Source organism: Brienomyrus brachyistius, chromosome 4 (genome assembly GCF_023856365.1).
Source record: "Brienomyrus brachyistius isolate T26 chromosome 4, BBRACH_0.4, whole genome shotgun sequence".
In the NCBI taxonomy this organism is placed as follows: Eukaryota; Metazoa; Chordata; class Actinopteri; order Osteoglossiformes; family Mormyridae; genus Brienomyrus; species Brienomyrus brachyistius.
Window position 1 is genome coordinate 36,746,588 of NC_064536.1, and position 25,757 is coordinate 36,772,344.

Sequence of the window (25,757 nt, forward strand, 5' to 3'; positions counted from 1 at the left end):
AGAGTCTTCACCTTAATCCCATTGAAGGTCTTTGGGATGTGCTGAAGACGACGTTACGGAGTGGTTCAACTCACTGGTCAATACGAGATTAAAATTAATATGGATGAAAATAAAGGTTGAGATGTTGTATAAGCTTGTGGCAAAAATGCCATGGCAGATGTGTGCTATAATCCAAGCTAAAGGCAGTCCAACTAAAAATGGTAATTTTTATTTACATGCTAGTGTATTTATTTATATGCTAGAGCTTAGTAATGGTAATTATTACCAAGTCATCACCATGATTTGTACAAAATTACCTGAACAGACTGTTTTTGCCAGGATTTAATGGTCCCATTAGTCAAACCAGTAACAATGCTGGTTCTGACCCATCATCAGGAGGCGAAGCTGTCAGAGGGTCACACTGGTGATGCAGCGCCCCCTAGTGTCCACAGCTTACAGCAGATACAAACTCCTCACTGCCTGGCCGTCCTGTGCTATTAGCATTTAGCATTTTATGAGTAATACTGTGTCAGACTGGCTGTTCAGGACCCCGCAGGCAGGGTGCTTAAGGGTGTGGATCTGAGCCCCAGGGGACATGCTGTTGTACGCCTGAGGAGGGTCTGTAACAGCTGCAGAAAGGGGTCAGACAGAAAGCTGCTCTGGGTCGGGCTGTCGGCTCGGTGATGCGGCTCTACTGGCTGCTTCAGTGAGACTTTACACTGACTGAGGATCGAGTGTCTGTGTGACAATGTGTCTGGACACTTACTGATCTATCTGCTTTCTGCAGGGGCGTCTTCAGGAGGAAACTCTGCGGTGATTGGGGTGATTGTGGGATTGGTTGTGCTGCTAGGGGCTGTAGCTGTGGCTGCAGTGTTCACCAAAAGATTGAGGAACCGGCAAAGAAATAATCTGTCTAAACGGGTACCATGTAAAGCTAACATAATTTAATAACAGTAATTATTATTGTGTAATTAATATTTGTATAATTATTACGATTAATATTATATAATAATATTCACTCAGCTGGGGGTTAAGGGCGCCCAGGGAGCTGGGGGTTAAGGGCCTTGCTGAAGGACCCGCAGACTTGCTGAGGCTGGGTGTGATCCGGTCCCCTTGTGATTATAAGCACACAGACTTAACCCACTGAGCCACACGCTGCCCCGCAATGGTGCCTCTATGTAATGGTGACTCTCTCCATGTTGACGGCTGCAGTGTTGATGAGAAGATGGGGGAACCAGCTGTGTGATGAAAACAGGTAGAATAATACAGTGAAATGCAAAAGTTTGGGAACCCATGGCTTAAAATGTCTCTTACTGTGAATAGTTAAGTGAGCAGAAGATGAACTGATCAAAAAGCTTGAAGTTAAAGATGACACATTTCTTTAATATTTTAAGCAAGATTTTTATTTCCATCATTTACAGGTACAAAATATCAACAAATGATCAGGGCCTGAACCATGAGTTTGGCCACCTGACTTGGTCAGTACTTAGTGACACCCCCCCCCCTTTGGCAAAGATGCTTTTTGTATCCAGCAGAGTCCTTCAGATCTTATGTGGGGGATTTTTGCCAATTTATCCTTGCAAAAAGCTTTTAATTTTTTTTCAAAATTATTGGGCTGTCTTATGTCACTGCTCCTTTGAGATCTATCCACAAATTTTCAATGATGTTTAGGTCGGGGGACTGTAAGGGCCATACCAAATCCTTCAAGCTCGTGCCTCTTGATGTATTCCATTATAAATTTTGAGGTGTGTTTGGGATCATTATCTTGCTGTATCTCTTCTTAGCTTCAACTTTTTTACAGTCGGTGTGATGTTTGCTTCCAGAATTTGCTGGTATTTATTTGAATTCATTCTTCCCACTACCAATGACATGTTCCCTGTGCCACTGGCTACAACACAAGCCCATCACAATCAATCCACTCCCATGCTTAATAGTTGGAGAGTTTGTCCCCCAAGCATACCTTTGCACATTGTGGCCAAAACGTTCTGTTTTAACTTCATCAGTCCACAGGACTTCATTCCCGAATGCATCAGGCTTGTTTCAATGTTGGTTTGCAAACTTCAGATGCTGAATTTTGTGGTTAGGGTGTAGGAAACTTCTTCTGCTGATTACCATAGAGGACATATTTGTTCAGGTGTCACTGCACAGACGAATGGTGCCCCACCATTAAAGAGTCAACAAAATTTTCCAGAAGGTCATTTCTAGTAAAACAGGGATTTTTATTTGCCTTTCTGCCAATCCAACAGTTCTTTCAGAAAGTGTTCATGGTCTTCCAGACCTCAACTTGACCTCCACTGTTCCTGTTAACTGCCATTTCTTAATAACATTATGAGGTGAGGAAACAGCCATCTGGAAATGCTTTGCTATCATCTTGTAGCCTTTTTCTGCTTTGTAAGAATCAAGTATTTTATTTTTCAGAGTACTAGGCAGCTGCTTAGTGGAGCCCATGGCTGCTTATTGTTGGGACAAGGTTTGAGGAGTCAGAGTATTTATATAGTTTTGCAGTTTGTGTCACCTGGGGTTTCCTAATGAAGGCTGTGAACAAGCCGTAGTCCTAACTGGCTAATGAAGGTCTGGGACCTTCGTAAACGTTATCTGAGACCTCAAATATCTCGAGGAGCCCAAACTTTGGCATGGTGCTCCTTTCCTTTCTTTACTCTACAGTCGTATAAAACAAGAACAATGCACTAATCTTGCATAAAATGCTGAAAAGAAATGTCATCTTTAACTTTATGCCTTTTGGGGATCAGTTCATCTTCTGGTCATTTAACTATTCACAGTAACAGATATTTTAAGCAAGGGTGCCCAAACTTTGTATATCATTGTAACTATCTGTCTGTTTTTCCATAACTGCTTGTGCCCCAATTTATAAAATGAGATAATATACTTCAATCTGCTTTGTAGCTTTGGCTCTCATATTACCTGTATAATACATGAATATAATGCTAAACTTAATAGGGTTGGGACTATTGATAAGGCACATGAAATCAATAAGTAACAGCTATAACTGTCCATAGGTATCAGCCATAAGCGTTTGGTGCAGTGACCCGTTACCCGAAAACTCCTGTCCCAGTTTAACCTGACAGACACGCCCACATCGTGAGCACCGGTTGTGTAAAATAGCTTCTGAATTGTGGCAGTATTTTCGTATGTCTGGGGACCAGACAAAAAAAGCTGTTTTCAAGCAGCTTCAAAAGAGTTTTCCTTTTTGCGGCAAACTGTCATCAGCACCTTCCGATCTCGCAAGCGAAGCCAAACCCACAGGGTCAGCGACACAACAGCATGCAGCGTCCAGGGAGAAGGTCAGCCCACTTTGGGCTAAAGACCGTGCTGCTGCGGTGGATGGTGTACCTACAGTATTAACATAGCTGAGGGAGGCATTTAATAACGTAAACACAGGCTGTCAGCCGCTGTGTATAAAGAGTGTGTCAGAAATACTGAGTGATAAGTGACTGGTAAATCAGATGTGTTAAATAAAAGACTGAATTGTACAGTGCAGGTTTGGATTTAAATGATGATAATGTCAATAATTTTCCAAAGATTTTACTAAATTTACTCCCCCAGCCCTGAAATTTAGCAATATACACATATATGATGTTTATTTCTGACTTATTTAGTATAAATACTGCTTTTCTCTAGGACACTCAGTGGGTATCACTGTATAGTAGGGTTGTTGGTTTGAATCCTACCCCCCCTGCTGTGTGTGTGAGTTTTTTTTATTTCATTGTGGGTACCAAAAAACCTGGGATTCCCTACCTTGTTGGGACCAAAGATTTCCCCACAATGCATAACTCTTATAAAACTTTTATAAAAATCCGTGAATGCAATCAAAATATTAAGACGAAAAAAAAAACTAAAATAAATGGAGAGTCCACACAATGAGATTTACTCTGTGTGTATGTGTGTCTATCACATGTCTGCAGACCAGCCTCTCTGTATGTACAGTGCCTATAGAAAGTCATCAAACCCTTTTGAAATTATTTGGTCATACACCCTGATATCAAAACCCATTCTCAAAAAAGCTTCAACCATCTTTATTTACAAATTTTGCCTTACAACATCAAACTGATTAAAAGAAAGTCAACTGGTCAGAAAATGGTAGCCTTTCTGATCAATGCCCTTCCAGCTGGATCACCCAGTTTGGACAGACGGCCTGATCTAGGCACCAGGTTGGTGGGGCCACACACCTCTACCTTCTTAATGATGCACTCAGCACTCAGAGGGACAGCTAAAGCCTCTGAAATCTTTGTGTAGCCTTTTCCTAACTTCTGCTTTTATACAACTTTATCCCAGAAGCCTTTTTAAAGCACTTTCCCAACCAGGCTGATTTCTTTTTCAGAACCTTGCACTACTAACTGTGAAATCTTCAAAAGACAGCTGGAGGTAATCAAACCCCAACAGTTTGTCGGATGGGGCAGTTAACCTAATGTTTGATCTGGCAGCTGATTGGTTGCATCTGAGCCAGTTTAGAAAGGTGCATTATATGAGGCTGATAACTTTACCAAACCAGGTGTTTCACTGATTGATTATAATAATTGTCCAAAATGTTTTTAGAATATTACTTTCACATTGACAATGATGTGTACCTACAGCTAAAAAAAAAAGAATTGGACCAAAGCTATAGATTTTAACAGGGTGATTGACTTTCTATAGACATTGTATATGTAGTGTATGTATGTTTAGATCAGCTTTTTCTCAACAGTAGCCACTGTTATCACTGCATTTCATTAATATCTTGCTGCATACATATGAATGTTAAGAAGCTTGAAAAAATTCTGATTATTCTCTTATTACCCAGTTGAAAAATGCACTTGTACTGATTTACACAATAAACCTTCTCTATGTTTTGACTTTCATGGTTGTATGTGTTTTATCCATCTCCAACAATCCGGCCTATAAAACTGAGTGAGAATCTGGGCCCAGCAGAACCATTAGACGGGTCAGAGGATGGGGATGTCACTGATTCTGCTGGGTGTTCACACTGAGCAGATGTCAGCCTAAATACTTTCTGGATCTGAACTTTTCACATCTACGTGTGTCATTGTTACATAAAGAGAAACCTGCAAAGTTTGAATGAAACTATGAAACGTCACAGTGGTTCAGCTTCCTGAGAGTTAATGGGAAGCCACAATGTGATATTTACACAGGGGGCAAATGGCTCTCTGCTGCCCCCTGTGGCCAAGCATTGGTATCTGCTCATTGTCCCTCAAAACTGACAGAATAAGGCAGCAGCTTCATTCAGAATGCCTGCCAGTAGTAGAACGCAGAGCTGGGACTATAATACAGTCATAGTGCTGCTGGTGGCTGTGCGACAGGCCGACTCTGTGTCCCATAAGGGGGAGTGGTTTTGCTGAAAGGGGAAGTAAATAGTGTGAGTTTGTTTATTTTTTAACAACCCCCCCCCCCCCAGTCACACTGCACTCACTGCCGTTTGCCAGAGCAAAGAACCAGTTTCTGTGTCTGATCTCCATTACATACATGGTGACATGATCCTGTCCTTCATGCTCATTAGTGCAGCAGCCCTCTGGCATTTACTGGCACTGCTGCTCACTGTAAATAAACTTCACAAACTGGAATAAATGGTTTCAGCTCTGTGCATCAGATCCGCCTCAAACAGCACATTGTCTGGTTTCCTGTTCTGATGAGGAGTTTCCTGTTTTTCTTACAGACATCAGCTCGTACTTTAGTTATGCAATCAGAAATCACTGCTTTTTCAACTAACATTAAACTAAAATCAAATTACAGATGGTCTGTCATCTTCTTTAATACTTTTTGAAACAAAATTAAACACAGTAGCTGAGATTCTCTAAAGAGCTCTCAGTGGGTGGCGCTGTCGCCTCACCCCGGGGGGGTTGGGGTTTGAATCCCCTCCCCCACTCTGAGTTTGCATGATTTCCCCATCTTCCCTCCCGCTGTCCCAAGATGCACAGGAGCAGAGGGGGAGGGGAAGCAGCTTCTGCTCCCATCTTCACGGGGACCTGACTTGGTGTAACTACAGTATGAGGAAATTTTAGCAAGTTCAAGAGACACGTTTTAACATTTGTTATGATACATTGGAAATGTTCCCCTTTAATAAGATTGTGAAATAAACAATATTTCACTGATGAATAAAACGATGAATAATTTAAAAAAAACCAAACACACCCGAGCACACTGAGCCAGATATGCGGAACTGAAACCGGTTCCTCACGTCCAGCTGGTCTTTGACAGGCGCCTCCTAAGAAAATGCGTCACGCGGTTTAAAGCGAAAGTAACAAATGGCGCAGTGATATGTTCTGTACATGTATGGCGTGTCCTTCTTAATATGCAGGATAGTGTCCCTAGAAATGAAAGGAGAGTCCCCACAAAGACAGCAATATATGAACTAAGCATGTGCATGTATGTGTGTGAGTATGTCTCAAAATTAGGAACTTAAACAGAACAGAAAGCAGGCAGGGATGGGGCCTGATGCAGGAGAGGAAATGGCACAGACCTGGCAGTATTATATTGCCTTGGATGAAACCCTTGGGGAAAGAGCAGGAGTCACGCTGTGAACCTCTGTGCCTCTGGTAGATCACAGAGGATTCCCTCAGGTCACGGCCCTCCCCCTCAGAGCCGTCCTCTGGTAGATCACAGGGGATTCCCTCAGGTCACGGCCCTCCCCCTCAGAGCCGTCCTCTGGTAGATCACAGGGGATTCCCTCAGGTCACGGCCCTCCCCCTCAGAGCCGTCCTCTGGTAGATCACAGGGGATTCCCTCAGGTCACGGCCCTCCCCCTCAGAGCCGTCCTCTGGTAGATCACAGGGGATTCCCTCAGGTCACGGCCCTCCCCCTCAGAGCCGTCCTCTGGTAGATCACAGGGGATTCCCTAAGGTCACGGCCCTCCCCCTCAGAGCCGTCCTCTGGTAGATCACAGGGGATTCCCTCAGGTCACGGCTCTCCCCCTCAGAGCCGTCCTCTGGTAGATCACAGGGGATTCCCTCAGGTCACGGCCCTCCCCCTCAGAGCCGTCCTCTGGTAGATCACAGGGGATTCCCTCAGGTCACGGCCCTCCCCCTCAGAGCCGTCCTCTGGTAGATCACAGGGGATTCCCTCAGGTCACGGCCCTCCCCCTCAGAGCCGTCCTCTGGTAGATCACAGGGGATTCCCTAAGGTCACGGCCCTCCCCCTCAGAGCCATCCTCTGGTGAACCTTCCCCTCATTTATTACCACTCAACCCTCAATCTCCACACATTTCAGCCCCGAGTCACTACTAACCAGCTGTCTACCTCCTGCCACTGCCCTGTCTGAAAGTGTCAACTTGGCTTCACTTGTTCGTGTTCAGAAAGGAGCAGTTTCCCTCCGTATTGTAAGTGTTGTTGTAATATCTAAAGCTGTGACTAGAGCAGTAACATTTTAATTTGGTAAATAGCATTCTGTTATGTATAATAAACTGTTTCCCCCCCCCCATCAATCATTATCTCTTCCTAATCAATGGAAATTTACTGTTTTATGTATAAATTATAAAAGATTACTTACACTCAGTGAGGGACTCAAGCAGGTCATATTTAGACATTTACTGTGAAGAACTCATTAGGCAAAATATCAGTCCTTCCAAAATAATATTGGACAAGCACAGGCACAGGCGCTGGTCAAAGGTAATGAAGGAACTCGGTTCTAAGCTTCATAAACAGCAACGAACTAAACCTTGACATAAGCACATACAAAACATCCCTGCTGATATGGCACTGCTAATAATGCAGTTTATTAAATGCAGTAACCGGGGGGGGGGGGGACTGCAACACGAAGTCTCTCCCTGACGGCACCACCGCTCCTCTCCTGACAATATCCTGCCACCTCTAGTTGGGCATTGTCTTAAAATGGATGAGAGAGGAATATAGGGCTCTCGAAGGAACAAACAGGCACGCTTAGGTTCACTCAAAAACACTAATAATAACCTCGCATTAAAATCAATATCAGTATATCAATCGAAACAATGCAAAATAACCTTGTACCACAACAGATATGGAATAAATGAATCATACGAATATATATATATATATATATATATATATATATATATATATATATATATATATATATATATATATACAGTCAGGTCCATAAATATTGGGACATCGACACAATTCTAATCTTTTTGGCTCTATACACCACCACAATGGATTTGAAATGAAACGAACAAGATATGCTTTAACTGCAGACTTTCAGCTTTAATTTGAGGGTACTTACATACAAATCAGGTGAACGGTGTAGGAATTACAGCAGTTTGTATATCTGCCACCCACTTTTTACGGGACCAAAAGTAATGGGACAATTGGCTGTTCAGCTGTTCCATGGCCAAGTGTGTGTCATTCCCTCATTATCTAATTTACGAGGAGCAGATAAAAGGTCTAGAGTTCATTTCAAGTGTGCTATTTGCATTTGGAATCCGTTGCTGTCAACTCTCAATATGAGATGCAAAGACCTATCACTATCAGTGAAGCAAGCCGTCATTAGGCTGAAAAATAAAAACAAACCCATCAGAGAGATACCAAATACATTAGGTGTGGCGAAATCAACTGTTTGGAACATTCTTAAAAAGAAAGATCGCACCGGTGAGCTCAGCAATACCAAAAGAGTTGCAAGACCACGGAAAACAACTGTGGTGGATGACCGAAGAAATCTTTCCCTGGTGAAGAAAAACCCCTTCAGAACAGTTGGCCAGATCAAGAACACTCTCCAGGAAGTAGGTGTATGTGTGTCAAGGTCAACAATCAAGAGAAGACTTCACCAGAGTGAATACAGAGGGTTCAACTAAAGATGTAAACCTCAAAAACAGATGTGAGCCTCAAAAACAGGAAGGCCAGATTAGAGTTTGCCAAACAACATCTAAAAAAGCCTTTACAGTTCTGGAACAACATACTATGGACAGATGAGACAAAGATCAACTTGTACCAGAGTGATGGGAAGAGAAGAGTATGGATAAGGAAAGGAACTGCTCATGATCCAAAACATACCACATCATCAGTGAAGTATGGTGGTGGTAGTGTCATGGCGTGGGCATGTATGGCTGCCACTGGAACTGGTTCCCTTGTATTTATTGATGATGTGCCTGCTGACAAAAGCAGCAGGATGAATTCTGAAGTGTTTCGGGCAATATTATCTGCTCATATTCAGCCAAATGCTTCAGAACTCATTGGACGGTGCTTCATAGTGCAGATGGACAATGACCTGAAGCATACTGGGAAAGCAACCAAAGAGTTTTTTAAGGCAAAGAAGTAGAATGTTATGCAATGGCCAAGTCAATCACCTGACCTGAATCCGATTGAGCGTGTATTTCACTTGCTAAAGACAAAACTGAAGGGGAAATGCCCCAAGAACAAGCAGGAACAGAAGACAGTTGCAGTAGAGGCCTGGCAGAGCATCACTAGGGATGTAACCCAGCGTTTGATGATGCCTGTGCATTCCGGACTTCAGGCTATAATTGACTGCAAAGGATTTGCAACCAAGTATTAAAAAGTGAAAGTTTGATTTATGATCGTTAATTTGTCCCATTACTTTTGGTCCCTTAAAAAGTGGGTGGCAGATATACAAACTGCTGTAATTCCTACACCGTTCACCTGATTTGTATGTAAATACCCTCAAATTAAAGTTGAAAGTCTGCAGTTAAAGCACATCTTGTTCATTCCATTTCAAATCCATTGAGGTGGTGTATAGAGCCAAAAAGATTAGAATTGTGTCGATGTCCCAATATTTATGGACCTGACTGTGTATATATATACACTGAACAAAAATATAAACGCAACACTTTTGTTTTTGCTCCCATTTTTCATGAGATGGACTTAAAGATCTACAATTCATTCCAGATACACAATATTACCATTTCTCTCAAACATTTCTCACAAATCAGTCTAAATGTGTGATAGTGAGCACTTCTGCTTTGCTGAGATAATCCATCCCACCTCACAGGTGTGCCACATCAAGATGCTGATCTGACATCATGGGTAGTGCACAGGTGTACCTTATACTGCCCACAATAAAAGGCCACCCTGGAATGTGCAGTTTTGTCTCACAGCAAAATGCCACAGATGCCACAAGCATTGAGGGAGCGTGCAATTGGCATGCTGACAGCAGGAATGTCAACCAGATCTGTTGCTCGTGCATTGAATGTTCATTTCTCAACCATAAGCCGTCTCCAAAGGCGTTTCAGAGAATATGGCAGTACATCCAACCGGCCTCACAACCGCAGACCACGTGTAACCACACGAGCCCAGGACCTCCACATCCAGCAGGTTCACCTCCAAGATCGTCTGAGACCAGCCACTCAGACAGATAATGCACGGCCCCATGTTGCAAGGATCTGTACACAGTTCTTGGAAGCTGAAAATGTCCCAGTTCTTGCATGGCCAGCATACTCACCGGACATGTCACCCGTTGAGCATGTTTGGGATGTGCTTGACCGGCGTATACGACAGCGTGTACCAGTTCCCACTAATATCCAACAACTTCGCACAGCCATTGAAGAGGAGTGGACCAACATTCCACAGGCCACAATTGACAATCTGATAAACTCTATGCGAAGAAGATGTGTTGCATTGCATGAGGCAAATGGTGGTCACACCAGATACTGACCGGTTCTGAGTCCCCAGACCCCCAATAAAGCAAAAAACTGCACATTCCAGGGTGGCCTTTTATTGTGGGCAGTATAAGGTACACCTGTGCACTACCCATGATGTCAGATCAGCATCTTGATGTGGCACACCTGTGAGGTGGGATGGATTATCTCAGCAAAGCAGAAGTGCTCACTATCACACATTTAGACTGATTTGTGAGAAATGTTTGAGAGAAATGGTAATATTGTGTATCTGGAATGAATTGTAGGTCTTTAAGTCCATCTCATGAAAAATGGGAGCAGAAACAAGAGTGTTGCGTTTATATTTTTGTTCAGTATATATATATATATATATATATATATATATATATATATATATATATATATATATATATAGAAAGCAAAAATAAAAATATAGGTAAGGCGAACTATTATCACAAGCGGTGATAATTGATCCCCATAATCAATCGAACGCAAAAGCAGCTGCTAAACTATTTACACTCGGACGTGCCCTCATCACCCACCTTCACACATGGACTGGGGAGCCCTTTTCAGTCCTGGCAGGAGACCAACACGTGAGTCCCGAGAAATGCCGGGCGATGCACGCTCTAGCCCATGGCTGAGCTCCGGTCAGTACTGAGTTTTCCCCGTCCTTTATACTAAATTGGGTGCTGCCTGTGGGCAGGGGGCGAGCTGGCCAGGCTCACCCCTTCCCCCCAGGGCAAGGTGTTATCCAATTCATCCTTTTGTTCGAGTGATGCTGCTTAAGATAATAAAACACAATAGGCGTCCTGGTGCTGGATGTCTGCATAACGCCTCCCTGTCCCCCCTAAAGGCAATTTTAAGGTGCCGTATACCGACCCCCTCCTGTCTCCCGGAAACCAAGATAAACATCCTGGCTTCTTTTATGAGCCCAAGTTTTTTATGACAGGACAGGGTTTACGTGGGATCGGTAAAGAATAACATGTTCAATGACATTCCGGGTGAATTATGGACGATTGATTTTCAGGATGATCAGTCCCGACCTGATCAGAATCAATCCACCATTACGAATATTACCGTAAAAGGATTAATTCCATACCACATGGGTGACGTAATTGTCCGTGAATTCATCGTAATACATTCGGTCCCTCGGCCATGATTCACCAATGTATAACCCGTTCAGAGATGTGATCGCGGGTATAGATACATAAACAGGTATTCCACACTGCCAATAGTATTACCACATACTGGGAACAATGTTCCAAAATTGTTTCAATGCATTAGGATTAGATGCCATTAACATTTGCTGAACATTATTCCGTTGTATTTTAGCATTTCACATAGTCATAGTGCATTCAGTTCGATTCCTCCACTGAGTTAGGTCACACTCCTACACCCACTTGCCCTCCGGCAGATGCAAGGATGGGAATGTTCTTTCCAGCAGTAGCATCCCCCACTGACGTACATCTCGCTCCCGTTATTAGGGGCCAGTTCAATGACGAAGCATGATTGGTTTGCTGGTCAGATGAAGATGTCTTGCTGCCGCTCCGTCACGTTGTCATTCCATACAATTCTGAAAGTAGAAGTCTGCTCCAACTCGGTCCCTGGGACTGCAGCGTAGCCGAAGGTCATCCACAGTGTCGGCCATGCCCATCGCCAGAGCCATCTCGCCATCCTTCACACATAAAGGAAAGAACTCACATGCACATTAGTTTCCTCGTAAATAACAATCATTAGCTGGGACATGTAGCCACCCTCAACGCCAGGCTCCATAACGGCCACAGTGTTGTTTTGTCCCATAGCTCTGACTTCTGCAGGTTTCGATGGGCGGTTTTGTAGTTAAACCCACATACCTGTGTTTTCACGCTCTTTACTTATTCTCAGAACCATCACTACTGCTCATAACTCAGCCCATTGGCTACCTTTGCCATCTCCTGTCATCCCCAACATCTGCTGCGTACATGGGTTATATGCCGCAGCTTTCCCCTTTCGCTTACCACCAACATACTTAACTGCCCCATCCATAAACCACGCACACTCTTTCTGTTCCTCACTCCCCCCAATATAGAGGAATCCTCCAACACTGTCAATATCACAATCTCTTCCCCTATTTCTAGAACATCCGTCACTTGCTCATAGCCCTGTCAGCTACATACCGTTTCCATTTTAAAACCCATGCTTCTAACGTTCCACCAATCCGGTGCTGCTGCAATCTAACTGCCTTGTTTGCAAGAGGTTTAGGGAAAGATTGCATTTTCACCTCCCCCACCAATACCAGTTGCACTGTCACCGTACTTTTGAATTTAAATTGTCCACCCCCCTCCTGGGTTCCATGTGTAATCACTATCATCAGAGTACAAAGTTTGTTCCCTGGGCTGTCTATCAACATGTACAGTGGGTACAGTGTCAAACATTCAGGTACAGTGGGTTATGTCCGTGTTCAGGTACAGTGAGTTAAATCCGCATTCAGGTACAGTGGGTTATGTCCGCGTTCAGGTACAGTGGGTTATGTCCGCGTTCAGGTACAGTGGGTTATATCCACGTTCAGGTACAGTGGGTTATGTGGACTCAATATGCCTTCCCTCCCAGGCCTACCGATATCAAATTTTCATTCCACACCCCATACTCCCGGAGCACCTCCCACAGGACTCCCCGAGGGACACGGTCGAATGCCTTCTCCAAGTCCACAAAACACATGTAGACTTGTTGGGCAAACTCCCATGAACCCTCCAAAACCCTGCTGAGAGTATAAAGCTGGTCCACTGTTCCACGGCCAGGGCGAAAAAAACACTGCTCCGCCTGAATCCGAGGTTCAACAATCTGGCGGACCCTCCTCTCCAGGACCCCTAAATAGACCTTACCAGGGAGGCTGAGGAGTGTGATCCCCCTATAGTTGGAGCACACCCTCCGGTCCCCCTTCTTAAAGAGGGGCACCACCACTCCACGTAAAGTCCAAGATGCGTGTCAACCAGGACAGCCCTGCAACATCCAGTGCCTTGAGGAACTCCGGGCGAATCTCATCCACCCCCGGGGCCCGGCCACCGAGGAGCTTTTTAACCACCTCAGCGACCTCTACCCCAGAGATAGGTGAGTCCACCCCCAAGTCCCCACACTCTGCTTCCTCCTTGGAAAGCGTGTCGGTGGGATTCAGGATGTCTTCGAAGTATTCCTTCCACCGACCCAAAACGTCCTGAGTTGAGGTCAGCAGCGCACCATCCCCACCATAAACAGTGCTGATGTTGCACCACTTTCCTGCCCTGAGCCGCTGGATGGTGGAGCAGAATCCCCTTGAAGGCGTCCAGAAATCGTTTTCCATGGCCTCGCCAAACTCCTCCCACACCAAAGTTTTTGCCTCAGCAACCGCCAAAGCCGCATTCCGCTTGGCCTGCCGGCCCGCCTCCCCCGGGATATGGGAGAAGTTCTACCGGAGGTATGAGTTGAAACTCCTCCTGACAGGGGATTCTGCCAGGGCTGCCAGGCCTGGCCGGCTTGGGGCAATAAGTATGCCCACCCCCGCTCGGCGCCTCTCCCCGCGGGCAACTCCATAGTGGAAGAGGGTCCAACCCCCCTTAAGGAGACTGGTTCCAGAGCCCAAGCCGTGCGTCGAGGTCCGACTATATCTAGCCAGAACTTCACAACCTCGCGCACCAGCTCAGGCTCCTTCCCCATCAGAGAGGTGACATTCCATGTCCCTAGAGCTAGCTTCTGCAGCCAAGGATCGGACCGCCAAGGTCCCCGCCTTTGGCCGCCGCCCAACTCACATCCCACCTGACCCCTATGGCCCCTCCTATAGGTGATGAGCCCACTGGAGGGGGAACCCACGTGCCTTGTTCAGGCTGTGCCCAACCAGGCCCCATGAGTGTAGGCCTGGCCACCAGGCGCTCGCCATCAAGCCCCACCCCCAGGCCTGGCTGCAGGGGGGGGGCCCCGGTGACCCGCGTCCTGGCAAGGGAAACCGTGAATCCAAAATCGTTCTCTTCATTAGGGGTTTTCTGAGCCGCACTTCGTCTGGTTCCTCACCCAGGACCTGTTTGCCTTGGGTGACCCTTCCAGGGGCATAAAGCCCCAGACAACATAGCTCCTGGGATCATTGGAACACGCAAACCCCTCCACCATGGTGTCGGCTCCAGGAGAGAAAAATCACAGTCACTAAATTTATTCTGTTGACCCATGTTTCCTATTTAAATTCTGTTGTACAGGCCAAGATTGTGTAATATTATAAATCTTTAAATCAGTTTGAAACTTGTTTAAAAACAGGTGCAACTCAATGTCGCGTGGTCTTTAAAAAATATTGAGTACGTTTTAAAAAACTTATTAAAAGGTGTTAAATTCAACCTCTGGATTTCTGTATATACCCTGTATTTCAATCCAGGTAATCTACCATTTTCACTTGGATTATAGCTTCCATTACCTTTCCAGTTATGCAAGTTAAGCTGATTGATCTATAGTTTGCTGGGTTACTTCTAATCCCCTTTTTTGAATATGGGTGTTATATTAGCACGCTTCCAATCCAAAGGTACCACACCAGTAGATAACGATTTCTGGGATATCAAAGTAAAAGGTTGGCTAATAATATCCCTCATCTCTTTTAAAATTATAGATAAGATGCCATCAGCCCCCTGTGATTTATTTATTTTGAGCTTAGCTTGGCTTTAAACCACATCAGCTTCAGTTATACATATATTGATCATAGACGAGGCTGTATTTGTACTAAATGGTGGTAAGTTACTCGTGTTCTCTACTGTGAACACCCGTTTAAAATACTCATTAAACTCATTTACTATATCAATTTCATTTTCAATTATAAGGCCCTTACTATCCTGCAAATTAGTGATTTCAGCTTTTAGAGCTCCATTGGAGTTAAAATATTGGAAGAAACTTTTATTGTCATCCTTAGCCTCCAACGCTATTTTTATTTCGACATTCCTCTTAGAGAGTCTAATGTTGTTTTTTTTACTCAACCTGTAGACTTAGATACTCCTGTTTAGTTTTGAAATCATTAGTTAATATCCATTTATGGAAAAGAGCCCTTTTCCTCCTGACTTATTCATAATTTCCTTAGTAAACCACCTTGGTTGTAGTTTCATAGATTTAGTTTTGCTGGAATCTGGTATGAAGTCCTCTTGCACTTGCAACAATGTACTTTTAAAAAATTCCCATGTCTTTTCAACCGTTTTGCTATTTAACTCCATCCAGTTTACCAACGCTAGTTTCAGTATCAAACCATTAAAGTTAGCCTTCCTAACATTGTATGTTTTTGCTTTGGACTTTGCTCTTCGGACACTAAAATTAACCTCAAATTTACCCATGTTATGATCACTACCGTTCAGTGGTTCAACCTCTAATTTTCCAATCATATTCTGGTTGTTAGAGAAAACAAGATCAAGAAGGTCTTCTCCCCTGGTAGGGGTATTAACAAACTGAGTAAAAAAACAATCCTGTACTAATTCCACCATCTCAAGTTCATTTACAGAACAGCCAGAAACTGTGTCCCACTGTATCCCAGGTAAATTAAAATCACCCATAACCACCACATCATTTTTATTACTCATAATCCTGATATCATCATATAACATTCTGCTTTCCTCTGCAGCTACATTAAGTGCTCTATAACAAACACCGAGAATTAGGCCATTTGACATTTTAGCATCTACTTTTATCCATACAGCTTCTGTACTTTTATTTTTATCAGTGAGCTCCCTTGCCTGCAAGTTTTCTTTTACGTATACTGCAACACCACCTCCCTTCCTGCCTATCCGGTCTCCACAGAACATGTAACCATCCATATTTTATTCTTCTCCATCATTGTCGCTCATCCATGTTTCTGTTATTCCTATAATGTTGTGTCTGATGAAATTAAAGCCTCTAAATCATGAATTTTGTTTCTAATGCTCCTAGCATTTAGATACAGACCACAAAGGGTAGGCCTATTACGGTGCCCACTTTTAATATTAATTGAGGCTTTCCGTCTCTCCCCACCAATATTCTTATCTAACCTCCCTGCCCCCCCAGTCCCTAGTTTAAACATTCCTCAACTACTCTACACATACGCCTCCCCAATACACTGGTTCCCCTCTGGTTCAGGTGCAACCCATCCGGCTTGTACAGGTCCCACCTGTTCCAGAAGGTCCTCCAGTTCCCCATAAACCTAAACCACTCTTTCCTACACCATCCTTTTAGCCACGCATTTAATCTCCTTATCTCAGCTAACTTAGCCTGACTTGCACGTGGCACGGGGAGTATTTCAGAGAATACCACCTTGGACGTTCTGCTTCTAAGCTTATCCGCGACTTCTATAAATTTATCCTGCAGAACAGCCCTCCTGCCCTTTCCTATGTCATTGGTGCCAACATGCACCACGACCACTGGATCCACCCCGGCTGGGGCCAAAAGCCTGTCCACACGATTCGGAAGGTCCCCTACCTGGGCACCAGGCAGGCAAGACACTGTACGGGACCCTCTATCATTTTAGTTGATTTTATATTTGAAATGCTAATTTTCATTCTAAAACATTGCTTGCAGCTTTCAAAATTTTGGTTAATATTTCTGGCACCATAAGTTTCTCCTCTGAAGAGCAAAGCCTCAACTAATAGGATGTATATCTTAGTGTTCTTGATGATTTTTTGTTAAACTCACTTTTCAAAGGCAACACTGCAGTAAAAGCAGTAATTTACTGCGTCAATCAGAATCGCATTTTACTGAGGGATAAAAAATCCTTTCAGCACGAATCTGTGACAGACTCCTTCAGCAAAAACACATCCTCTCTGCACATGGAGCAAAATTAGTGATGACTGGTAACATCCATCCATCCATCCATCCATCCATCCATCCATCCATCCATTTTCCAAACTGCTTATCCTACTGGGTCGTGGGTGGTCCGGAGCCTATCCCGGAAGCAATGGGCACGAGGCAGAGAACAACCCAGGATGGGGGGGCGAGCCCATCGCAGGGCACACTCACACACCAGTCACTCACACATGCACACCTACGGGCAATTTAGCAACTCCAATTAGCCTCAGCATGTTTTTGGACTGTGGTGGGAAACCGGAGTACCCAGAGGAAACCCCATGACGACATGGGGAGAACATGCAAACTCCACACATGTGTGACCCAGGCGGAGATTCGAACCCGGGTCCCAGAGGTGTGAGGCAACAGTGCTAACCACTGCACCACCATGCCACCCCCTCTTTGAAAGAAAATAAATAAATAAATAAATTTAATTTAAAAAAAAATAAAATAAAAAAAAATAAATATATATATATATATATATATATATATATATATATATATATATATATATATATATAATCAAAAAAAAAATCCCCACTCGCCCTCCTGTGGGCGGTCTTTGTCCTTCAAGCTCGGGTCCTCTACCAGAGGCCTGGGAGCTTGAGGGTCCTGCGCAGTATCTTAGCTGTTCCTAGGATTGCGCTCTTCTGGACAGAGATCTCAGATGTCATTCCTGGAATCTGTTGGAGCCACTCTCCCAGTTTGGGCGTTACTGCCCCGAGTGTTCCAATTACCACTGGGACCACTGTTACCTTCACCTTCCACATCTTTTCTAGCTCTTCTCTCAGCCCTTGGTATTTCTCGAGCTTCTCATGTTCCTTCTTCCTGATGTTACCATCGCTTGGGATTGCTACGTCTATCACTACGGCCTTCTTCCTCTGCTTGTCCACCACTACTATGTCCGGTTGGTTAGCCATTACCAGTTTGTCAGTCTGTATCTGGAAGTCCCACAGGATCTTAGCCTGATCATTCTCAGCCACCTTTGGAGGTGTCTCCCATCTTGACCCTGGGACTTCCAGCCCATACTCCCCGCAGATGTTCCTGTACACTATGCCAGCCACTTGGTTATGGCGTTCCATGTACGCCTTGCCTGCTAGCATCTTGCACCCTGCTGTTATGTGCTGGATCGTCTCGGGGGCATCTTTGCACAGCCTGCACCTGGGGTCCTGCCTGGTGTGGTAGACCCCAGCCTCTATTGATCTTGTACTTAGAGCTTGTTCCTGTGCTGCCATGATTAATGCCTCTGTGCTGTCTTTCAGTCCAGCTTTGTCCAGCCACTGGTAGGATTTTTCAATGTCAGCCACTTCCTCTATCTGCCGGTGGTACATGCCGTGCAGGGGTTTATCTTTCCATGATGGTTCCTGTTCTTGCTCCTCTTCCTTCTTGGGTTTCTGTTGCCTGAGGTATTCACTGAGCACGTCATCAGTCGGGGCCATCTTCCTGATGTAATCATGGATCTTCGATGTTTCATCCTGGATAGTGGCTTTGACGCTCACTAGTCCTCTGCCTCCTTCTTTCCGCTTAGTGTATAGTCTCAGTGTGCTGGATTTGGGGTGAAACCCGCCATGCATTGTGAGGAGCTTCCTTGTCTTGATGTCAGTGGCTTCCATCTCCTCCTTTGGCCAGCTTATAACGCCAGCGGGGTATCTGATGACTGGTAGGGCGTAGGTATTGATTGCCCGGATCTTGTTCCTCCCATTCAGCTGACTTCTCAGGACTTGCCTTACTCGTTGCAGGTATTTGGTTGTTGGTGCTTTCCTTGTGGCCTCTTCATGGTTCCCGTTTGCCTGCGGGATTCCAAGGTACTTGTAGCTATCCTCAATGTTTGCTATGTTGCCCTCTGGCAGTACGATCCCCTCGGTTCTGACTACTTTCCTCCTCTTTGTTACCATTCGACTACACTTATCCAGCCCGAATGACATTCCGATGTCATTGCTGTAGATCCTGGTGGTGTGGATCAGTAAATCGATGTCTCGTTCACTCTTGGCATACAGCTTGATGTCATCCATGTAGAGGAGGTGGCTGATGTTCGCTCCATTCCGTAGTCGGTATCCGTAGCCAGTCTTGTTGATGATCTGGCTGAGAGGGTTAAGGCCTATGCAGAACAGCAGCGGGGACAGGGCATCTCCTTGGTAAATCCCGCACTTAATGGTAACCTGTGCTATTGGCTTGAAGTTGGCCTCTAGAGTTGTTTTCCACAGCCCCATTGAATTCCTTATGAAGGCTCTTAGAGTCCTGTTGATCTTGTACAGTTCCAAGCATTCTAGGATCCATGTGTGAGGCATTGAGTCATAGGCTTTCTTGTAATCAATCCAGGCGGTGCTCAGGTTGGTATGTCTGGTCTTACAGTCTTGAGTGACTGCTCTATCTACCAGTAGCTGGTGTTTTGCTCCTCTGGTATCTCTACCAATTCCTTTCTGGGTCCCGCTCATGTATTGATCCATGTGCCTATTCATCTTAGCCGCTATGATGCCTGATAGGAGCTTCCATGTTGTGCAGAGGCAGGTTATTGGCCGGTAGTTGGATGGGACCGGTCCCTTCTGGGGGTCCTTCGGTATCAGGACTGTCCTACCTTTGGTCAGCCATTCCGGGTGGGTCCATTAGCAGCTGGTTCATCTGTGCTGCCAGGCGCTCATGGAGTGCAGTTAACTTCTTTAGCCAGTAGGCGTGGATCATGTCAGGACCTGGTGCTGTCCAGTTCTTCATGTTTGAGACTCTTTCTTGGATGTCTGCCAATGTGATGGTTACTGGGGCTTGTTCAGGGAGGTTGCTGTGGTCTGCTCTTAGTTCCACAAGCCACTGTGCATTGTTGTTATGTGATGCCTCTTTCTCCCATATGCTCTTCCAGTATTGCTCAGTCTCCAGCCTTGGTGGGTCTATCTTCATGCTATTACCCTGCCACTGAGAGTACACCTTGGATGGTTCAGTGGAGAAGGTCCGGTTTATTCTCCTGGCTTCTATATCTCTGGTGTACCTCTTCAGATGGGTAGCCAAGGCTGTGAGTCTTTGCTTGGCAGTTTCTAAGGCCTCAGCTATGGACAGCTTGTTATACTTCTTAGGTACCTCTTTTTTCATCACACCTTTCTGTAATTCCGATAGCTGGCTAACTTCCCTCTGTGCTGCCTTGATTTTAGCCTCTAACCTTCTCTTCCATGGGGGACAGTCAGTGATGGTTGTAGTAGGGATTGTCCGTAGTGCTGCATTCACATCTTCTAGTAGACCTTCTGAGGGTACTTCACGCATTCTTGGTAATCGGTGTCGGAGGGTCCAGGGTTCCAGCTTAGCCATGATCTTATTTCTCAGGTCAGCTGCTCTTGTATTCAGCCTACTAGGGCTTGTAGTTCTTGGGGCTTGGTACCCAATCTCGGAATGTGGGTATGATGATGATATCTCCCCCCTGACCTGTCGTCCTGGCTCCCCCTTGTCGTAGCATTCATGTTGTACCTCATCAATCTCTAGTTGTGATAGCAGTTGTTTCTTGCGGATGTTGGAACATTGAGCTACTAGTTGTTTTGGTGTTAGTCTTGATGTGGGGTGTCCATAGGTCCCACATCCGCTTCATGTAACCTCTTTCACTGGGGTTACTTGTATAGTCCCTTGTTCTCATCTCTTGTCCATGCATGTCTTGTTCTTGTTCCAGTAGCCCACTTATCGTCAGATTGTCCTGGTTCCTCAACATCTGGCGCAGACCTTGTTAATCTGGGCGACGTCTGAGCCGGCGTGACTCTATTCGTATGTTTGTCTCTCATATTTGAGGTAGGCACAGTATAGCGTGAGGAGGTCTTGCCTAAGGACCTCTACTGCAGGTAGGCCACAACCGGGATTCGAACCCCGGTCTTTTACCACACCCCTCACAGCCACACCCACCACCACGGGCCCGGCAGACATCCATTCTGATGAACTGTCATATGCCCCCCGCAAGATTATACTAAGGGAAATTGGTTCGCTTTTCAGCTAGGCTGACCCCTCTGGGCTCCTGGTCTATAGGCTCTCTGAACACAATCTCTGTGGGTCCAGTGGACTCTCTTATACCCGTGTTTATTTCGTTTTGGGGGCGGGCTGGTCCAGGGGGCTGTGGATACAGGGAGGTTTGTACCTGAGAAAGTTCCAGTCTGTTTAAATGAGATGAAAGAATATAATGCAGATTACAGCTCTCTATTAATTTAACTGGTTTGCTATGAAATGTTACTTTAAAAGAAAACGGCGAGCGGGAACTGGCGTAATGATAATGAGCCTTCAACCCATTTTAGCTTACACGCAGCGTTAAGGATCATTGATTCTGACAGAGAGTTTTGTGCGCTTGTTGGTGGACCCACAGATGTTTTTTGATAGTTAAAAGTCATTAAATTTTTTTTTATTTTAATTATTACCATATCAGCCAGATGTTATCAGTAATGTTTTTTTTTCTTGTGTCGGAGAGTTTCATTCTGTGTGTGTGGCGGAGCAGGTAGCTCTCTCACACCAGCTGCGTTACTCTGCCCCGATCACAGACAGCACCGTCCTGAATCCTAAACAAGAACAGCCTTGTTGCTACCTCATTCCACGCCTGCTTCACCTTAAAAGGCTTCGATGGAACACTGCAGTTCCCGTAGATCACGTGATTACGCATTTTCACTTTGCACCCAAGCACGCCCATTTCTTCGGCTGAAAACATCTACGGGCAAATGCACCATTGTAATAGCGATCCACTATAACTCATGTGCCACTGCGCTTTAAAGGTGAGGTGACATGCCATTCTGATAGTTTCGTTGCTTTCATGCCCAAAAGGCACCTCTGAATAATGAGTCATGGATTACGACACGCCCTTAAATGTTAGTCATACCTTGAGATTTACGCTTTGCATTAGATCATCAAAATAGAGCCCCCAGACAGGGAGGCTTTTGATAAAATTTATAGATACATACCTGGTTGCATTATTCATATATTGTGATGCTGAGAAAAGTAAACAAGGGAACAAAGTCACGTCACATATCAGGGGGAAGTGGTGCAGAAAGATGCTGGGCATTTCAGCAACATTAAACCTCATTGTTAACTTCTGAGTTAAACATCGGTGAGTCTGTGTGCAAACTCGGCTATCCCCAGTGGTCATGTGCTTTGGGCTCCTGTTTCACAACCGGGAGATGCTGAATTATTAAGTTTTGATTTTTAATGGCTTGCTTTTTAGGTGACATCTTAACTGTTTTAATGGCCTTTGTTATTTTTACTGTATATTTGTTGGTTTTATGACTTTTGGATGTTTTATAGATCTATTTTTATAGATTACTGGATGGTTTAATTATCAAAAATGTATTTTTCTGCTAGTATGATGACGGGGGGATTCCGTTAAGTTGACGTGATGTCATTCTGACCGGTAGAGAAAAAAATACTTTATTTACTTAGCAGACATTTTAATCCAAAGCAAAGTGACCTTGCAGTTAGTGTTAAGGGCCTTGCTCAGGGCCCCATGGTGACATCACTGTGCTGAGGGACTTTCCGATGACAGACGCAGGGTCCGAACCCACTGAGCCACTGCAGAGCACTTAGAAATGAGCCTGAAAAAAAACGTCAATCAAAACAGGGAGGAGTTGAGCCACCCTGGAGGGATGGAGTCTGTCTCTGACCTCCGGACCCCACTGCCTGAGCTCAGCCCCCCCACACCAAGCCGCAGGTCACATGGTCCAGTTTGCTGCCTGCAGATACAGTCCCACATAGATACAGCAGCGTTTACTGATGGATCAGCTCCAGACTCCTCGTGACCCAGCAGGTTTGGAAGACCGGCGGGTGAAGACAGCTCAGTACCAAGGATTTTTTAAAATTATTCCGAACCGGCAGCAGCAGCTGTTTCACACATAAACATCAGAAACCAGCGTGAAGAGCAGGAGGGGTAACACACATCCAGGGTGCTGTGATAAAACAGAGGGGGGCATGAGGGAGGTGATGTGTCACAGCGAACACAGATAGGTGACAGTAAAAACACAGACGGGGCCATTTGGGGGGTGGGGGGCATAAAGTCAAAAATAGCAACTTGAAATGGAGCTGACAGGAAACTGCAGTGACAGAAACTCTGAGAACATTTTCAAAAACAGACAATTAATACAAGAAAGGCACATGTGAGTCATCCTGGGTTGGTCTGTCCACTAGGTGGTGCTGTTCAGGGAGGCCCCTCCCCTCTCACAGAAACACAGCCTCCTTATAAAGTCACATGGTTCCACAGTGAACTTCCTGTTTGCGCTGATCTCATGTCAGCTGCCCCCTCTGGTTTGCAGAGAAGCAGCCAGTGGGTGTGGCTTGAAGAGGGACTAGAGGATATAGCATGCTGGGCTTTGGCTCCCCCTTCTGGCACATCCTATCAGGAGCGTCTTTATGAGTTGAGTTCGATCAAAGAATGTTTTAAAAATTGTGCACAGTGTAAAAGCTGCCAAACTCTGACCTCTCTCTTTTAGCAGAGGTTGCATTTTGAAGAGTCCTGTGCCCTTTTCGCCAAGAAGGTCACAGCAAAAACATGTAGACTGAATGCAGACAGTGTGTGTCCATGTGCGTAAATAAAGCTTCTGCACTCTTGTATGTCCGGCTTTTCGGTCCACAATCCTACGCAGGGCGCTGGTGCACATGGGACATTCAGCTCAGCCGTCCGTCACTTCCCCGGCCCTCAGCTGCTTCCTCTGTTCCCGCCCACGGTGCCTCTGGATGGCCCTCCAGATCCGGCAGAGGACTCCGCCCCTGCTCCACCCAGACCCCCCATGGGCCACAGATGTAGGATTATAACAGTCTGCACTGGGGATCAGCCTGCTGAAACACACCCACACACACACTCACAGCTCCTCAGCAGACACACAGAGCGGGAACATGGCTCACCGTAGCCGTAGAAACCGCAGGTCCTCCTTGGTGATGTCGTTGAGGATGTCATTCAGAGTGTAGTCCTCCATCACAAACTGCAGCAGAGATGACAGGGCAGGCAGTCTGAGTTCTGGTCATCAGGACGGACGCAGAACAGCCAGAGAGAGGGGTGGAGGTCTCAGTCCTAACAAACCGCTCTCTACTTTTCGTGCCATATTATCCCTTTTCTCCTGCTCTAGACAGTCATATACTACAGTGATACGGGGTTAAGTACAGACACTCCTCAATTGATGACCTGCCTGCTTACCAACTGCCCGGACTTAGGATCAGCTTTCCAGCCAATCGGCATTGTACGCTGTACAAGAACTTTGGTCATGGAATTGGCAGAGCGCTGTTTCTGTTCTGTTTGGTCTGCTCTCTGATTTCTTTGGCAGAGAAAGGTTGTATATTGTAATTGACCTAGTAGGATAAGCGGTTTGGAAAATGTATGGATGGATGGATACCAATTCACACTTTATTTTTGATACGTTGCCTTTGGTTTGATGCACATACTTTGTATTGTTGGATAGGGAACCTCTAGTAGTGAGTAAAGCACGGATGTGTGCAAGGCCAAAGTTTTCCTGTGTCTTATGCTTTTCTTATGTCTTTGAATGCAAAGGCTCTTAGTTTTTCATTTACTTGTTCCATATCTTATTGAATATGTACAAGTCAGACTTATTTTCTATGCGCTGCTTTAGTTCGGTAATGTGCCAAAGGACGCCAACGCTCATTGGATTGCAGTGATGCTAATTTGCAATACTTGCAATACTGTATTGCAAATTAACATCACTGTAATACAATGAGCGTTAGCGTATGATAGCGTATCATTTATTTGTAATTCCATTGATGATTAATATTAGCAGTTATAGGCCAGCTTGTTGTAACATTGCTATGCTAGGTTTGAGATCTCCTAAGTCTTTTCTGTGTTTTGTTTATTACAGTTTCATTCATAGATTTTCAGCTGTCAAATATATAAAAACACATAGCAGGAAGAGTACACTGTTTGTTATAGTATACTGTACACTACTGTGTAAAAATTTACAAATATAATGAAAATATTAGAAATGGTGCAAAAGTGACATTAAAATAATGTCTAAAGATGGTTGGCACAGAGGCGCTACCACTACAGTATGCTTGGCATATCAGTATGGGGTTATTCCTTGCTTATGGACCAATTCGCTTAACTACCTTAAGTGAGGAGGGCCTATACCCATGGATACAGGCCTGATCTTCTGAGCCGTGAACCTTATCCTTCTGACTGTAGATCCAGTGCACTAATCGCTGCTCTACCTGCTGCCCGCTGGCCCACAGTGTAAGTAGCGCTTCAGGTCCTCCAGAAGGCTTCCCACGCTGCACCAAGCCCAGGCCGCATCCCAGCAGGCCGCTCTAGCATACTTGCCTTCTCTATGGTGTCTGCATCCACACCCAGTTCCTTTAGCCAATCAGTCAGCTCCTTGTCAGGCTCCGCATCAGCTGGGATGTGAAATATGGAGGGCGGGTGGATGTCTGTGGTGGGGAAGAGAGGCTCATGTGCTGGAGAGTTTGGTTACATCAGTGTTGGTGTCAGTTTGGCTGCTGTGGG

The 25,757-nt window shown here is 45.1% G+C and overlaps 2 protein-coding genes across 9 annotated transcripts in view; one reads left to right on the plus strand and one right to left on the minus strand.

Moving 5' to 3' along the window:
• The window catches only part of LOC125739680 (uncharacterized), a 29,334-nt gene extending 24,499 nt beyond the window's left edge, over window positions 1-4,835 (plus strand). For all 3 annotated transcript variants that reach the window (XM_049010042.1, XM_049010040.1, XM_049010041.1), the window contains one exon: window positions 767-4,835. In XM_049010042.1, the coding sequence (XP_048865999.1) occupies window positions 767-927 (161 nt within the window). In that variant the 3' untranslated portion in view covers window positions 928-4,835. The remainder of the gene's footprint in view (window positions 1-766) is intronic.
• Window positions 1-25,757, minus strand: part of map3k15 (mitogen-activated protein kinase kinase kinase 15) — a 258,410-nt gene that overhangs the window by 206,854 nt on the left and 25,799 nt on the right. For 4 of the 6 annotated variants that reach the window (XM_049009993.1, XM_049009994.1, XM_049009991.1 and 1 more), the window contains 3 exons: window positions 25,575-25,681; window positions 24,155-24,231; window positions 22,672-24,019 (listed from right to left, as the gene is read on the minus strand). In XM_049009993.1, coding sequence (XP_048865950.1) covers window positions 23,923-24,019; window positions 24,155-24,231; window positions 25,575-25,681 — 281 coding nt within the window. In that variant the 3' untranslated portion in view covers window positions 22,672-23,922. Of the gene's footprint in view, window positions 1-22,671; window positions 24,020-24,154; window positions 24,232-25,574; window positions 25,682-25,757 lie in introns of those variants that run through there. The other 2 variants (XM_049009995.1, XM_049009996.1) reach the window with 1 other exon arrangement.